This window comes from Ovis canadensis, chromosome 2 (genome assembly GCF_042477335.2).
Source record: "Ovis canadensis isolate MfBH-ARS-UI-01 breed Bighorn chromosome 2, ARS-UI_OviCan_v2, whole genome shotgun sequence".
Classification (NCBI taxonomy): Eukaryota; Metazoa; Chordata; class Mammalia; order Artiodactyla; family Bovidae; genus Ovis; species Ovis canadensis.
The window spans coordinates 157596934-157614471 of NC_091246.1; the positions used below are offsets into that span (position 1 = coordinate 157596934).

A 17538-nucleotide genomic window follows, 5' to 3' on the forward strand; every position below is an offset into this window, starting at 1 on the left:
TTAGCAGCTCTGCATAATAAAGGGTCTTTAGACATCCCATTTGCGCTTTCACCTGCAAAGTAAACCCATGTTTAATTCATCACCTTGCCAGCTTCAGGAAGTGTTATATTGATGTTTTGTAGGAAATTCAGCTTTAACAAAGTTGTAGTACTGGTTATTGAACATACAAAGGACTCTCTCTCTATAGGAAGTTTGCAAGCTCTAGTTACATACTTATATAAATAGATACGTAACAAGCTAATGGTGTGAAAATTGGGGAAGAAGTAACTAGAAGTATCTGATCTTAAAAAATGAACAATTTTCCAGATGGGCAGAGTTCATTATGCATGTATTGGAGGGAGTGGGGAGCAGTCTTCAAGGCAGTGATTAAGTATGATATAGTGAAAATTATGAAGTCTATGTTGCAGTGAGAATAATAGGGAGATGAGCCTGAGGCTGGACTGGTAGTTTGGGGCCCAGTGTAGGGGCTACTGAGTTAATAAGATAAAGAGTTTGAATTTCATGGGCTGTGTGTATTAAATAATTCACTTGGTAACAGATCAATATTATTTCCTTGTTACATTCTTTTTAAAAATATTTGTTTATCCGTTTGGCTGTGCTGGGTGTTAGCTGTGGCTTGTGGACTCAGTTGCAGCAAGTAAACTCTTACTTGTGGCACGTGGGATCTAGTTCCCCAACCAGAGATTGAACCCGGGCCCACTGCGCTGGCACTGTAGAGTGTTAGCTACTGAACCACCAGGGAAGTCCATCCTCTCTTGTATTCTGTTTAGTCAGAGAAGTGTTTATGAGGGAGGGAAGTTGAGTTTTAAGTGGTATTATAATTCCCTCTGACTTTCAACATATGTGTAAGTTGCTAAATAAGGACTGCAAAGGTCTCTAAGTTCCATCCAAACTGGGTTAGAGACTTCCAGAACAGACTAGAATTCTTATCTTGCATTTAAAAAACACAACAGCTTAAATCCCTTTTGATTCATCAGAAAGTCACACATTTTTAAAAAACAGCCTCTTTGTTCCAGTTAGTCATAGATAACCATATAACTTAAAATATTGAGTCTGCTGTCTAAGAAGAAATACTTAGAAATGGCATAAGTCACTTTCTATATCTGACCTGCTGTTTTGTCACATAAAACAAAAAAGAGGTCAGAAAAAGACCCATGGATAAAGCCTCTCCACTTCACCAAATAGGCTTGCTCATCTGATTAATCTTTTTTAGAGTCAAATTACTTATATAAACTGCTTGGAATAATAATACTGATCTTCACTCTTTTTGTCTGCCTATAGTAATTCCATAAACATTGCAAGAGACAGGACTACTCACAATAAAGCTTTGTTTATGGCTTCTTAAAATAAAGTACTTTGAATTGGTACTCCCCAACTCTGATCATCGTAATGAGATTTACAGGTAATCTTTTGTGTGTTTCCTCAGCACTTAGCACATTATAGGCATTCTGAAGGATGAAGCACATCCCATTAAACAATTTGGGCAAAAATAAAGTGTAAATAAGTGTAATAAGAAGTGTAGCCAGGTGCTTTGTACTCTGACTGGGCAAACAAAGGCCGGGGACTAGCATAAGAGCCTGGTGGGGCACAGATCTTGGCCGTCTTGCTTGTTTCTGTGCCTTTGGTGCCTCACACATAGTAGGTACTCAATAAATATCTGAGGTCTAGTGAAACAGTGAATAGACTCTCTTTCCTCATGGCTTTGCTTGCGGTGATTACTTTAAGGGCATAATAGATTAATAATTTCTGCATGACTACTTGGGCTCCTGAGTTAATGTTTGCAAAGCTCTTTGAACTTCTTGGGAAAAAGAATGGTGTTTTTTTTGGCACCCTTTCACATTTGCAGTGGCATACAAATTCCTCCTCCTCTTCTTCCTTTGGCTTTGCCTTCCTCCAGCTCTGTGCCGGGCCAGGATCTCCCTGAAGGCAGCCACACCGTTCCCACTGCCTTTTTCGTGCCACCTCCAGCCCTGCAGTACAGGTAGGGGCAGAGCAGATGCCAGAAAGATTTAAGACTTTGCAAGAGACTCTGGTAAAATGGAATTTGGGTTGATCCTAATAACACTTAGAGCAACTGGCGTATAGAAGGATGCAGATTCTTTGTCAGCCATGCAAGAAACTACTGGGACAAGCAGGTTGATCTGTGAGGATACATCGGTTTAGATCCTGAAGGGAGATAAAGGGTGTCATAGGGGCAATTGGGAGCACACGCCGAAGCAGCTGGATTCTAGAGTGTGTATGATTTTAGACACAAAATACAAAACCTTGATAGTAACTGGTAGAAAATACTATAGTTTTATAAGAAGGAACTCAGACAAGATGTGTTTCTTTTACATGGGTAGAAATTTCAGCTTTTATGATTACTTTCCCTACAAATTTTTTAAATATTTGATGATGAAAAAGAGAGATTCTATCTCACAATAGATAATCATAGGCTGCAATGTTTTCCAAGGTGTTTATTGCTATATAAATTGTCTTGATATTTGGAAACTCAATAATTAAACAGTTCAAATGTGATTTGGGAAAAAAAACTGTTTGCTATTAAGAATAGCTGTCCTTTATGAACAAATTTAAGAAAAAGAGTTTTTTTCTTTTTGAGGTTACAATATATGAACTTGCAATTGATCACACCCCATGAATATCTCAAGGTAATTCAGGGAAAGCTGGTTACAGGCACAGAATAACTAAAATGTCTATCAGCGGCAGATCTTGCCTTAAAGACAGGAACAGATCCTATTTTCCACAACTTATAAAATGACTTGTTTTCCAAACCAAATCATGATGTTTTCTCTGTGAGTGGAAAAATTTTCATGATGCATATTTATATGCTACTTGCTGTATGTGTGGCAAATTTGCTCTCTCTAGAAATTGCTTCTAGGGACTGGAAATGAATATTATGTGGATAAAAAACTAACATGGTTTTCTGTTGAAAGGACAGACCACATGAATGGTGCCTGCTTTGCTTTAAAGGGAAAACTCAGGTAAGTCTGACTTTAGTTGAACAGCATGAAGTAAACAAAAGGTCTTAAATTTTGTTTAGAACAAATTATGGAAGTTTCTTCCAATTAAACTGAACTCATTAATCTGAAAACAAAAGCAAGGGGAATAAAATTAGAAGTTAGTTTATAGTAAGTAGCATTTGAAACTGTGAAAACTTAGTGTCCCCATAAAATCCACATGTGAAACATTTAGATGGGAGTGACTTCAGATAAGAAATGGTTTTTTTTTTCTCCACTTAATTCAGTATAGAAGGAAGAACCTTGATTTTCCATTGGTACAGGGCTCAGGGATCAACAGGCATTACTGAATTTTTGTTGTTTCTTTTTGTGAGGTATTTTATACTAAACAGTTTGCCCATGTCCCGAAATAGATGGGAACCCCCTTCAGGAAGAAGGAGAAAGGGCAGCATGAATTAGGGTGAGATTGAATTTCCTTTTTGGAATGTCAGTGTCTTATTGCATTGCAGGGGGCTGTAAATTCATTTGGAGCAGACCAGATTATACCTTATAGCTCTGGTGTGGCAACAAGGAGGGATCTCTGGCTGAGATTTACCAGCTAAACTTCTATGGTAAGTTCAACTTTGAAATCTGTGCTTGATTCTCATTATGTTCTTGTCTTTGATGTGGGGGAGGGGAGGAAATGAATAAATTCCAATGAAATGTTTTATAATAAGATAAATAAAATATGGACAGAATAATTGTTGGGAATTCTTTATTGAAAGTGTTTAATGAGCTGCTTGGTTCTTTCTGGTTTAGTTCCTAAATATTTTCAGCTTCTACTTGTTTACTAGGTCTCTTTGGTTGATATTCTTGTTACTACGTCTCTTCTACTTTCTCTGATAGCATATGGTCAGTAGATTTGATCACAGGGATGTCTTCTTTCAAGCAAATGTTGAATTTGTGACATCCAGACAATTTTGAGCAACAGTTAGAAAGGTCCAGTAAAAACAGGAGTGTGATGTTACTGCAAGAAAGGAAAAATACCAATAAAATAGGCTGATTTAGAAAGTTGAAGGTTCTTGTTAAAAGAAAAGGAAAGAGGAAATTGGTGAGAAGCCAAATTTAAATGGACTGAGCACTAGAGTTCAAATATGATATTCTAATGATGAAGACAGGATAAGGCAGCTAATGGAAATTTACCGTGTGTGTGTGTGTGTGTGTGTAAGAAAAAAGGTAGAGAAGACTTGTTATTTTCTTATCTATATCCACATTAGCCTTTCTGAGGACAGGGCCTCTGTTCTTAGCTCTGTACAATCTGCAAAGAATAGACAATCAAAAAAACTTACTGATCAAAAAAGGTATTTCTTTTTGTAGCTGCTACAAAAAAAGATCACCAAACGAGGTGCTTTATGTACTTTCTGTGAGACAGGTCTGAATAAGGTAATCAGAGCTCAGGCAGAGGCAGCTGGAACTTACTCAAAAAGTTGCAGCCAGAGGGTGAGCCGTGAGCAGATCATAGTGTTCCCTCAAATGCTCATCAAGGCGATCACACTTTTGGTTCAACCACCAGGGGTCAGGACATTGTCTCCAAGAAAACTTTATTAAAGGACAGTTTTGGTGTCAAAGAAGAAAGAGCAGTGGATCTCAGACTTTTAGGATGAAAAAGTGTTCTAGGACTAGTTCTGGAACTTCTAGTGATTGTCGTTGTTACTTCTAGTGATTCTGATTCAGGAAGTCAGCAGGGATTGGGAATATGTACCCCTGGGAACCTTTGCTTTGTAAAAAGGTAGGTGTTGGAGGACATCACTCTTGAGAAAGAATGTATAGCGTTTCTCTAGCTTGTTGATCTCATCAGAGGACTGTTGGTTCAGAAGCCACCAGCCACCTGGTGCTGAAAGGGACTAAGCAGCCCGGATAAAGAAGCAGTGCCTGTGGCGCCCAGACCTGGGTTCAAATACCCTTGTGGCTTTTTCGCAAAATGCTTTTCTTTCTGAAATTATATTCTTCTCTTTTGAAAGAGACAACCTTGTTGTCTACCTCATGGATTTAAAGAAACAATACAAAGTGCCTAGCAGAGTGACTGACATATAATAAAGCAATTAGTAAACATTTCCTCTAGTGGTGGGGAGAGAAAGCAATGTCAATGATAATTCCTCTGGAGCCAGGAAAATAGTTTGCAGCAGATATAAGGCAGGATCAACCAGGAGGCTAGTTCCTGGATCCTGGGGGTCCAGGGACAGCATCTGAAGATAGATTCTAAACCAGAAGATGAATAAACATGAGCTTGGGAGACACAATTTCTCACCATTGTGAATGTTTCCCAAGAATAGTAATGAACAACACAGATGGCACAGTTAATTGGAATTATAATTGATCCCCAAATAGTATTTAAATCAATAGTTGAATGGATTTTCCTTGGGAAAATCATTATAAAAACGTCTAAAATGGAACAAAGTGAAATGTATCAAATTCAGTGATTTGTTCTTCTTTGCCACCCACCCTACATCAAAGGAATGATGAATGAAGAGAGAAACAGTCAATGGGAGGAAGGAAACAGGAACCACAAATCAAATAGACTGTCATTAAATGAAATCGTTTTCTGGTAATTCATTGTGATGTCAGGTTGTACTGAACTGGCTGGCTGGCTTGCAGATGGCTGCTGCCAGTTTCTCTCCCAAGATGACACTTGAAGAGAAGAGGAAATGGGACTGATTCCTTAGTTAGGTGCCCTTTAAAAAAAATGCTTATTTATTTGGCTATACCAGGTCTTAGTTGCAGTATGAGAACTCTTAGTTGCAGCATGTGGGATCCAGTTCCCTGACCAGGGATCAAACCCCAGCCCCCTGGATTAGGAGCATGGACTCTCAGCCACTGGACCACCAGGGAAGTCCCAGTTAGGTGCCTTTATTAAAAGACAAAGATGACGTTTATCAGCACTTGAATGTAAGGTATGGCTGAACCAGCAAACAAGTTAATAGGTGAGGGATGTGAACAGGAAAGGGTTAGGTAGGCTCAAAGTATCTGCAGGCAAGTCATTTAGCTTCTTTGGGCCTTACTCTCCTCTCTAAACTTCCCTGGTGGCTCAGACAGTAAAGCGTCTGCCCGCAATGCAGGAGACCTGGGTTCGATCCCTGGGTTGGGAAGATCCCTTGGAGAAAAAAATGGCAACCCACTCCAGTACTCTTGCCTGGAAAATTCCATGGACGGAGGAGCCTGGTAGGCTACAGTCCATGGGGTCTCAAAGAATTGGACACGATGGAGCGACTTCACTTTCACTTTCTCCTCTCTAAATGTCCTTCTAGGCCTGATACATGATGATAAGGTGTAGATGGTGGGCCAAATCCCAACACTTTAAACATTTCATTTTATATTTCTCTCATCTGGAAAGTAGTCCTTAACTATAGTACCTAAGTTGTCACCAGATGAGAGCTATTTTTAGGAATTTTGTTTACCCTGAACTATGAAGTTTTTTGGCAACCCACTCCAGTATTCTTGCCTAGTGAACCCTGTGGACGGAGGAGCCTGGTGGACTGCTGTCCATAGGATTGTGCAGAGTCAGACACAACTGCAGCGACTTAGCAGGCATGCATGCATGCATTGGAGAAGGAAATGGCAACTCACTCCAGTATTCTTGCCTGGAGAATTCCAGGGACAGAGGAGCCTGGTGGGCTGCCATCTATGGCGACTGAAGCGACTTAGCAGCAGCAGCAGCAGCATGAAATTTTTAGTGTTTTCTCCACACAAATTCAAATTTCAACTTAAATATGTTTTAACTAATGCTGTCAGTTCTCTGGATAAACAACTGTGAAATTGACAGTCATGATAAGTAGTGAAGGAAATAGCGGTAACATTTTTTTGAATGCCTATCAGCTGACAGGTATTATGGGCTTCCCTTGTGGCTTAGCTTGTAAAGAATCCACCTGCAATGTGAGAGACCCGGACTTCATCCCTGGGTTAGGAAGATCCCCTGGAGAAGAGAAAGGCTACCCACTCCAGTCATCACATTTCATCTTTCATCCTTATACTAACCTTGTTAATTAAGGTTAACGAGGTTAACCTTGTGACCATTTCCCTGGAGGATTATGAGAGGTCACAGAGACAGCAAACAGCACAGTCAGGATTTGAACCTTTGTGCCATTATGCCAAGCCCCTTCAGCTGTGTCCGACTCTTTTGCGATCTTATGGACTGTAGCCCACCAGGCTCCTCTGTCCATGGGATTCTCCAGGCAAGAAAACTGAAGTGGATTGCTTTGCCTTTCTCCAGGGGATCTTCCCAACCTAGGGACTGAACCCGAATCTCTTAAACCTTCTGCATTGGCAGGCAGGTTCTTTACCACTAGCACCACCTGGGAAGCCCTTCTACTCCTTTAATATACCTTACATCTGCTGTACAACTGCATTCATAATAATCCTGTAGAGTTTCTCGTTAATTGTTTCCTAATTTTTATTCATAAATATAATGCAAAATATATTAGTGTCCTATTTGTTCACTTTCCACTTATGATCATTTTAATGGAGCACTTCTGTTCTTGATGGTAATATTATATTATTTTGTTTACTTTGAGTAATGAGTTTACTGAGAAGTCTGAACTGGCCTAGGGCATTTGCATGAAAGTAACAGTTTTTTTTTCTTCTCTAATTACTTAAGCTTTGTCAAATCTCCCTTTTCTTTGAGCAGATACCATGATGGCTTGGTCAGTTTTCTTTTTCTGTAAAACAAAAACAAAACCGATTCCGTGCTGTAAAAACTCATTCTCATCCAGTTGAAAATGGTACCCTCCACCAGTATCACAGGACAGAAGTAAGGTTTGGAGATCAGAAGGACAGGGCTGTGTTATGTCTCTGGGATACTATACCCTCTCCCATTTCTAGGCTACTACAGTTTCATATTTGGGGCAGGGAGGAAGGAGAAGAAAAGAGGACAAGTCTTTCACATTTAATAGTGTACCTGTAGTTCTTCTGTGTAAGTTTTTGGCTCTTTTCCTGGTTAATGTGAACTGGCCAGCTCTCTGGATGGTAGGCATCCATAGAAGGGTTTTCAGTGGACAGTCAGTGATACAGGAAATCCTGCCACAGGAAGGCCTGCGAGCCACTCAGCCTCCTGATGCTGAGGTCTGCTCCTTCAGCAGCCAGCCCTCATGCATGGAACGTGGTAAGAGAGCACAAACCTGGCTACTTCCCCTGAGTTCACTTGGTGCATGGAAACATGCTCCAGGACTGTGCCTTCTCCCTTCTCTACATCTCGATTTTTCCTTCTGTTCAAATAGGTACGGGGTGGGGGCGGGGTGGATTAGCAAGGCCACCACCTATTACAGATGTCAAATCTAGACATGAAATGGCAGCATTCCCTTACGGTAGGCACTCTTCTCTGGTTTTAAGAATGGTTCTCTTGGCAGCTGCTGCACTTGTTCAGTGGCGAGAGGTGTAGACAAAAACTTCAATCATCACTCCCTTCCCACCCTTACCAAGGCTAACTCACAGCTTTGACGATTTTCTGCTTCTCTTTTCCGTTTCAGTCTTCCTTGTAGACTCAACTGGGGAAGGAGAGGGCACAGTATGAATGACAGTGGAGAGCATCAGAATGTTTCACCTGTGCCTTAGTGCAGGAGACACCAGTTTGATTCCTGGGATGGGAAGATCCGTTGGAGAAGGGATGGGCTACCCACTCCAGTATTCTTGGGCTTTCCTGGTGGCTCAGCTGGTAAAGAATCCACCTGCAATGCGGGGGACCTGGGTTTGATCCCTGGGTTGGGAAGATCCCCTGGAGAAGGGAATGGCTGCCCACTCCAGTATTCTAGCCTGGAGAAGTCCATGGACTGTATAGTCCATGGGGTCAGAAAGAGTTGGACATGACTAAGTGACTTTCACTTTCACTTTAGTTAGCCTTGGAGGAGATGGTGGCTTCAGTTGTTAGTTATCCATCTTCTTTATCTCACTATTGGGACTCTACAGGTCACATCTGGGGTAGGAGGAAAACTTGCCCTCCATAGCCTATTGCATTGTGTGCTCTTGGGGGCAAAAATTAATTGATATAAATTATATAACTTACCTGTGAAAGATATTGTCAAGAAAATAAAATGGCCAGACATATTGGGAGAAGATACTTATAAAAGACATATCTGATAAAAGACAGCTATCCAAAATATACAAATGAACTTGAACGTCTACCAAATGATAAAAAAAACAAGCTGATTAATAAATTACAAAAGATCCAAAATGGACACTTCTTCAAAGAAGATATACAGATAGCAGATAAGCATTTATAAAGATGCCCAGCATCATCTCATTACAGAATTGCAAACTGCAATGACAGTAAGATACCAGTACACATCTATTTGAATGGTGAAAATATAAAACACTGACAACACTAAACGCTAGTCAAGATGGGGAGCAACAGAAACTCTTATTAATTGCTAGTGGGAATTAGAAATGATACAGTCACTCTGGAAGACAGTTTGATAGTTTCTTATAAAACTGAACATATACTTACTATAGAATCAAGAAACTGCAATCCTTAGTATTTATCCAAATGAGCTGAAAAATTACATCCACATTATTACCTGCACATGAATGTTTAAGCAGTTTTATTCATAACTGCTCAAACTAGAAAGCAACCAAAATGTTCTTTAGTAGGCAAATAAACTGTGTATTCCAGACCATGGAATATTATTCAGTACTAAAAAATGAGCTAGCTATCAAGCCATGAAAGAACATGGAAGAATCTTAAATATATAGTACTAAGTGAAAGAAGGCTACCTGAAAAGGCTACAAAATGTTTGATTCCAGATTTCAGCTATATGATATCCAGGAAAAGGCAAAACTTGGAGACAGTGAAAAGACCACTGATTGCTAGGGAGTGGGGATACAGAGAGATGAGCCAGTGGAGAACAAAGTATTTTAGAGCAGTGAGATTTGTCTGTATGATACTACAATAGTGGATACATGTCATTAGGTACTTACCCAAACCCACAGAATGTACACACACAAAGTGAGCCCTAATATGAATTCTGGACTTTGGGTGATAATAATACATTGGTGCAGGTTCATTACTGGCAACAAATTCCCTGGAGTGGAATGTTGGTGGTGGGGGTGGCTGTGTGTGTATGAGGACAAGGGGCGTATGCGAACTCTGTACTTTCTGGTCCATTTTGCTGTGATCCTAAAACTACTCTAAAAGATAGTCTGCTTAGAGTTAATTTATATTAAAATATTATTATATTATTATAAACAGTCAAAATAGAGAAATCTGGTTTCTAAATAGATAACAGATTTTCCACTTTTGTACGGGACAGAATGGTGTTTTATGACTCCCCTTTGACAGTGAATGTCTACCAAAGGATAGTTGCACTGTCTTCTGCATCCTCTGTGTTGTATAGTCGCTGATACTGATCCTGAGATGACTAGGCAGCAGCACAGGTGGGTAAGTAGAGACACCTCTTCCTGGAAGCCTTCTCTTTGATAGTACAGTCAGCTTAAGGCCGCAGAAAACTCTGCACCACAGTTACTGTTCTGAATGATGTAAGTCTACTGTGACTCATTATTACCTGAAAAACCAAGCACTCCCCAAAAGCTGGGATCTGTTTTCCTAGAACACTCTTTTGTGTTCACAATTTTTGTTGGTCTTTAAACCAGGTTAAAAGAAGCAGAGAAAGATAAAATTGAAGCTGGTAAATTCAATGTAGGATGGTTCTGCGAAATGTAGCCCCTTGGGCAAAGCTTGCATTTGCCTATTATGTTAACTCTTTCACATTTAGCTGTAGATGCCCATTCTTTGTGTGCCTTGGTCTCTCAAACAACCTTCTGTCAAAATAAGAGGTTGTACCCAACTAATAAATAGTCAATATTTGAAAAATTCCTAGCTAAGTATTAACAACATATATTTTGAGTGGTGGGTGTTAAGTGATTTAAAATTATATTTATGCATTTTCTGAAAAATGTTCTTATAATGGACATACATTTTTTATTATCAGAAATTTCTTTTATTAAAAGAAATCTATTTTCATTTGAAAATAAAGGTTATTTAAAAAAACCGATAACGGAGGTATGAAAATTTTGAAAGATCAGGATTGCAAAAAAGATTTGCCTTGCTAACGCAGAATGACAACAGTAATAGCCAACACTCTATGGTGCTTTCTATGTGCCAAACATTGTTCTAAGTTCTTTATTTTATTAATCAATGTTCTCTTCATGACAGTGTCATGATGGGAGTAATACTGATATGCCTATTTTACAGGTAAGGAAACTGAGTCATAGAGGCCATAACTAGTCTACTGCTAGATAACTAGTAAGGGGTAGAGTTGAAACCTGAGAACAAGAACCAGTACAAGCTAAAGATCAGAGCTATTAATTTAATAAAAATAAATAGGATAGAATAACAGAAAAGCTTAATAGGATAAATTAAGTACCATAAATCAGTGAGACAGGGGATGGGTAATTTAAAATGCTATTTTGGGGAAATAGAGTATTTAGGTTAAAAAAATTCAGTTTAGTGAATACCCATAAAAATAACCACTTTATTCCACATAGATTAAAAAGCTAAGTGTAAATAGTTAAGCCAAAATAATTTGGAAGAAATATATTTGAATATTTATCTGATCATTAGATAGAAAAATATTTTCTAAACTTAAAAGCAATTAAGGAAATGACAGAGGAAATGATTGCTGAATAAAAAATTGAAAGAATTTTCTGTATGTTATAAGCCAAATGAAAAGACAAACAGCTATTAACACATTACAGAAATTGTGATTTTTCATATATATCTATAGGCAAATCACAAAAGAGGAAACAGAATAATTAATAAAATATGAAAAATCCTAACCTTCTCTTGTATTCAAAGAAGGACAAATTTTCAAAAATTCAAATTAAAACAAAAATTTGGTAGCAGCTTTCACAGAGCACCTTTTAACAAAGATTTTTAACTGCTAATAATCAAGTTTGTCAGGAATTCTGCAGGAGGGATGAACGATTTAATGTGCAAGTTTTCTGCCATTAATTTAGCAATATCTATCAAGAGCCTGGGCTTCCCTCATAGCTCAGTTGGTAAAGAATCTTCCTGCAATACCAGAGACCTGGGCTCGATTCCTGGGTCGGGAAGATCCCTTGGAGAAGGAAATGGCAATTTACTCCAGTATTCTTGCCTGGAGAATCCCATGGACAGAGGAACCTGGCGGGCTATAGTCCATGGGGTCGCAAGAGTCGGACACGACTTAGCGAGTAAACCACCATCATCAAGAGGCTTAAAACCAGCCATATTTTTCAAACCAATATTTTCTCATATAAGGATTTTGTTCTACAAAAATGACTGTGCGGACAAAGATTTATGTTCACATTTTATAGCAATCATTATTTCTAATAGTGAATTATTAGAAATAATGTTTAATAAAATTGAATTAATTAGTAATAAGTAAAAACTATATTATATCTGGAGAAGGAAATGGCGACCCACTCCAGTATTCTTGCCTGGAAAATCCCAGGGACAGAGGAGCCTGGTGGGCTGCCATCTGAGGGGTCGCACAGAGTCAGACACGAGTTAGCAGCAGCAGCAGTGGTATAGCTATAGGATGAACCATCACACTAAATTAAGATCATGTTGTGAGTAGTTATTAGTGAGGAAAGAAAACAGTTATTAGATAGTGCTCTAAGTGTAATAAAAGTGGATATATATGTATAAAATTATGCATAACTGTTTAATCTAGTTAAAATTAATAACAATAAAAAGAACTAGAAAAGTCATGACAAATGTTCACAGTGATAATTGGTGGTGGAATGGATTTTTATATTTTACAAACTGCCTAAAACAGACATAATAATGGGAAAATTATTTTAAATAAGAGAAAAGAAAGAAATACGGGGTGCAACACAGAGACAAAGAAAAAAGGTAGATCGTTGAAAATGGTGAAAGGCGCATAAATGTGATCTCAGATCTGAGGCTGTGGCAGAGCTGGAATGGAGTGTAGTGCAAATAAAGACACTGGAACAATTAACGCTTTTGGCTAACACTTTCAGAGCATTGGAATTGATAGAGCAACTGCAAGGACTGACCTGGGCTTCTCACTCAGCCATTGGGAAGCCAACCTATCCCTTGGGATATGTTGATGAAAGTGTTTTCCTAAAACAAGCCAGTTTTCTGCCCAAACTCATGTTTTTACAGATGCCACATAGATTTTCAGCTACCTTTAAAATGTCTGTTTACTGTGTTTTCAAAGAAATGAATGTTGGAATTCAGTCTCTAGCATTTTCTCTATATTTTGTTTAAGTCCATGAACATGCTTTCCAATTCGTTGCTATATTATAAATTTTGAGAGTTTAGGAAGCAGCAGTAAATGTAGACATAATTTGTCTATTAACTGCTGCTTTAACTTCTCTATAGTTTAAAAACTCGCCGGTCTATGTCTGACGCAGGATACAGCATGCTTGGGGCTGGTGCATGGGGATGACCCAGAGAGATGTTATGGGGAGGGAGGTGGGAGGGGAGTTCATGTTTGGGAACGCATGTAAGAATTAAAGATTTTAAAATTTAAAAAATAAAAAACTAAAAAAAAAAAAATGAGAGAGAAAAAAAAAAAAAACAACACAGAAGTTTCCAGTTTTTCCTACCTTCACTTCAATTGGCCTTGTCTGTCTTAGAGGTGTATGAAGGCCTATTTTATTCAAACGTTTTTCTCCCCTGAAGTTGGATGTGCTAATCTCCTGGCTGTAGGCTCGGTTCCATAGCCAGTAGAATTTATTTCCCTGAATTTTCAGTTCTCAACTGGCCCTCTTAGCTATAATCAAACCCTTCCAGAGACAGGCCCTTATGTGCTTGCTCTCAGCATACTGGATCCCTGATCCACACACTCAAGTCTATAGGTTCAGCTTCTGTCTCAGATTATTCTGGGGGTCTCATTCCCGTCTTCCCTTGCACTAGCCTGTCCACCACCACCTAATCCCATATCCCAACAGTGAGTGACCACTATGTAGGCATGACAGAAAAGAATGCTATTTTTCTTAATTCCTTTTCAGATGATATCAGTGGTTTTTAAGTTAAAATATGAACATAATTATTCATGTCTGAAGATCTTGAATAAAGTGTACTTAAAGCTGTATTTTTCCATTGAGTCATCGCTGAACTCCGTTATGTAGAGAGGAGCATTTTCCTTATCCTCAGACTCAGTAAGATTCCACAGGGTTCTCCATCAGCCCAGGATGTGACATTCTGGTTGTTGAATCTCTGAAGAGTGATGTCACCGAGTCCCTTGGCATTAGTTATTGTAGCATATGCGTTGTTTTGATGCTTTGCTCTGCTGAGCCAAGGCGATGCCTGTGAATTCATACTCCTCAGCATTCACTTTCTTTCATTTCCCATCTCCTCTTTCTCTCTGAAGGCAGTTTTGCCTGTCACCAAATACTGTACCCCAAATGCCAATGTTCTAAATGCAAGTGGTGTTGTGCCTATTTACAGGAACATTTCATCACTTGAGCCAGCTCACCTTTCAGTGGGTACCCACTTACTGGTAGGACAGCTATTGATTTTGGCTGCTGCTTTGTAAATATACAAGTCACAACCAGAAATGTAAATTTTAACTTGGAACATCTATGCTGCTGCTGCTAAGTCACTTCAGTCGTGTCCAACTCTGAGCGACCCCATAGACGGCAGCCCACCAGCCTCCCCATCCCTGAGATTCTCCAGGCAAGAACACTGGAGTGGGTTGCCATTTCCTTCTCCAGTTCATGAAACAGAAAAGTGAAAGTGAAGTTGCTCAGTTGTGTCCGACTCTTAGCGACCCCATGGACTGCAGCCCACCAGGCTCCTCCGTCCGTGGGATTTTCCAGGCAAGAGTACTGGAGTGGGGTGCCATTGCCTTCTATCAGTTCAGTTCAGTCCCTCAGTCATGTCCGACTCTTTGTGACCCCATGAATCGCAGCGTGCCAGGCCTCCCTGTCCATCACCAACTCCCGGAGTTCACTCAGACTCATGTCCATTGAGTCTGTGATGCCATCCAGCCATCTCATCCTCGGTCGTCCCCTTCTCCTCCTGTCCCCAATCCCTCCCAGCATCAGAGTCTTTTCCAATGAGTCAGCTCTTTCCATGAGGTGGCCAAAGTACTGGAGCTTCAGCTTTAGCATCATTCCTTCCAAAGAAATCCCAGGGTTGATCTCCTTCAGAATGGACTGGTTGGATCTCCTTGCAGTCCAAGGGACTCTCAAGAGTCTTCTCCAACACCACAGTGCAAAAGCATCAATTCTTCGGTGCTCAGCTTTCTTCACAGTCCAACTCTCACATCCATACATGACCACAGGAAAAACCATAGCCTTGACTAGACGAACCTTAGTCGGCAGAGTGATGTCTCTGCTTTTGAATATACTATCTAGGTTGGTCATAACTTTTCTTCCAAGGAGTAAGTATCTTTTAATTTCATGGCTGCAGTCACCATCTGCAGTGATTTTGGAGCCCAAAAAAGATAAAGTCTGACACTGTTTGTACTGTTTCCCCATCTATTTCCCATGGAGTGATGGGACCAGATGCCATGATCTTCGTTTTCTGAATGTTGAGCTTTAAGCCAACTTTTTCTCTCTCCTCTTTCACTTTCATCAAGAGGCTTTTTAGTTCCTCTTCACTTTCTGCCATAAGGGTGGTGTCATCTGCATATCTGAGGTTATTGATATTTCTCCTGGCAATCTTGATTCCAGCTTGTGTTTCTTCCAGTCCAGCGTTTCTCATGATGTACTCTGCATAGAAGTTAAATAAGCAGGGTGACAATATACAGCCTTGATGTACTCCTTTTCCTATTTGGAGCCAGTCTGTTGTTCTATGTACAGTTCTAACTGTTGCTTCCTGACCTGCATACAGATTTCTCAAGAGGCAGGTCAGGTGGTCTGGTATTCCCATCTCTTTCAGAATTTTCCACAGTTTATTGTGATCCACCCAGTCAAAGGCTTTGGCATAGTCAATAAAGCAGAAATAGATGTTTTTCTGGAACTCTCTTGCTTTCTCCATGATACAGCGGATGTTGGCAATTTGATCTCTGGTTCCTCTCCCTTTTTGAAAACCAGCATGAACATCAGGGAGTTCACGGTTCACATATTGCTGAAGCCTGGCTTGGAGAATTATGAGCATTACTTTACTAGTGTGTGAGATGAGTCCAATTGTGTGGTAGTTTGAGCGTTCTTTAGCATTGCTTTTCTTTGCAATTGGAATGAAAACTGACCTTTCCCAGTCCTACAGCCACTGCTGAGTTTTCCAAATTTGCTGGCATATTGAGTGTAGCACTTCCACAGCATCATCTTTCAGGATTTGAAACAGCTCAACTGGAATTCCATCACCTCCACTAGCTTTGTTCATAGTAATGCTTTCTAAGGCCCACTTGACTTCACATTCCAAGATGTCTGGCTCTAGATTAGTGATCACATCATCATGATTATCTGGGTCATGAAGATCTTTTTTGTACAGTTCTTCTGTGTATTCTTGCCACCTCTTCTTAATATCTTCTTCTTCTGTTAGGTCCATACCATTTCTGTCCTTTATCGAGCCCATCTTTGCATGAAATGTTCCCTTGGTATCTCTAATTTTCTTGAAGAGATCTCTAGTCTTTCCCATTCTGTTGTTTTCCTCTATTTCTTTGCATTGATCGCTGAAGAAGGCTTTCTTATCTCTTCTTGCTATTCTTTGGAACTCTGCATTCAGATGCTTATATCTTTCCTTTTCTCCTTTGCTTTTCACCTCTCTTCTTTTCACAGCTATTTGTAAGGCCTCCCCAGACAGCCATTTTGCTTTTTTGCATTTCTTTTCCATGGGGATGTTCTTGATCCCTATCTCCTGTACAATGTCATGAACCTCATTCCATAGTTCATCAGGCACTCTATCTATCAGATCTAGGCCATTTATCTATTTCTCACTTCCACTGTATAATAATAAGGGATTTGATTTAGGTCATATCTGAATGGTCTAGTGGTTTTCCCTACTTTCTTCAATTTGAGTTTGAATTTCATAATAAGGAGTTCATGATATGAGCCACAGTCAGCTCCTGGTCTTGTTTTTGTTGACTGTATAGAGCTTCTCCATCTTTGGCTGCAAAGAATATAATCAATCTGATTTTGGTGTTGACCATCTGGTGATGTCCATGTGTAGAGTCTTCTCCTGTGTTGTTGAAAGAGGTTGTGTGCTATGACCAGTGCATTTTCTTGGCAAAACTCTATTAGTCTTTGCCCTGCTTCATTCTGCATTCCAAGGCCAAATTTGCCTGTTACTCCAGGTGTTTCTTGACTTCCTACTTTTGCATTCCAGTCCCCTATAACGAAAAGGACATCTTTTTTGGACATCAAGGACATCAAGTTCTAAAAGGTCTTGTAGGTCTTCATAAAACCATTCAACTTCAGTTTCTTCAGTGTTACTGGTTGGGGCATAGACTTGGATAACTGTGATATTGAATGGTTTGCCTTGGAGATGAACAGAGATCATTCTGTTGTTTTTGAGATTGCATCCAAGTACTGCATTTTGGACTCTTTTGTTGACCATGATGGCTACTCCATTTCTTCTGAGGGATTCCTGCCCACAGTAGTAGATATAATGGTCGTCTTAGTTAAATTCACCCATTCCAGTCCATTTTAGTTCGCTGATTCC

The 17538-nt window shown here is 39.7% G+C and overlaps 1 protein-coding gene across 4 annotated transcripts in view; it reads left to right on the forward strand.

Annotated features, from left to right (window-relative positions):
* The first annotated feature begins 1835 nt into the window (after window positions 1-1835).
* CYTIP (cytohesin 1 interacting protein) overlaps window positions 1836-17538 on the forward strand; it is a 90278-nt gene continuing 74575 nt past the window's right edge. The window contains exons 1-3 of one of the 4 annotated variants that reach the window (XM_069574372.1): window positions 1836-1981; window positions 2934-2981; window positions 3467-3568. In XM_069574372.1, the coding sequence (XP_069430473.1) occupies window positions 3566-3568 (3 nt within the window). In that variant the 5' untranslated portion in view covers window positions 1836-1981; window positions 2934-2981; window positions 3467-3565. The remainder of the gene's footprint in view (window positions 1982-2933; window positions 2982-3466; window positions 3569-17538) is intronic. The other 3 variants (XM_069574376.1, XM_069574374.1, XM_069574375.1) reach the window with 3 other exon arrangements.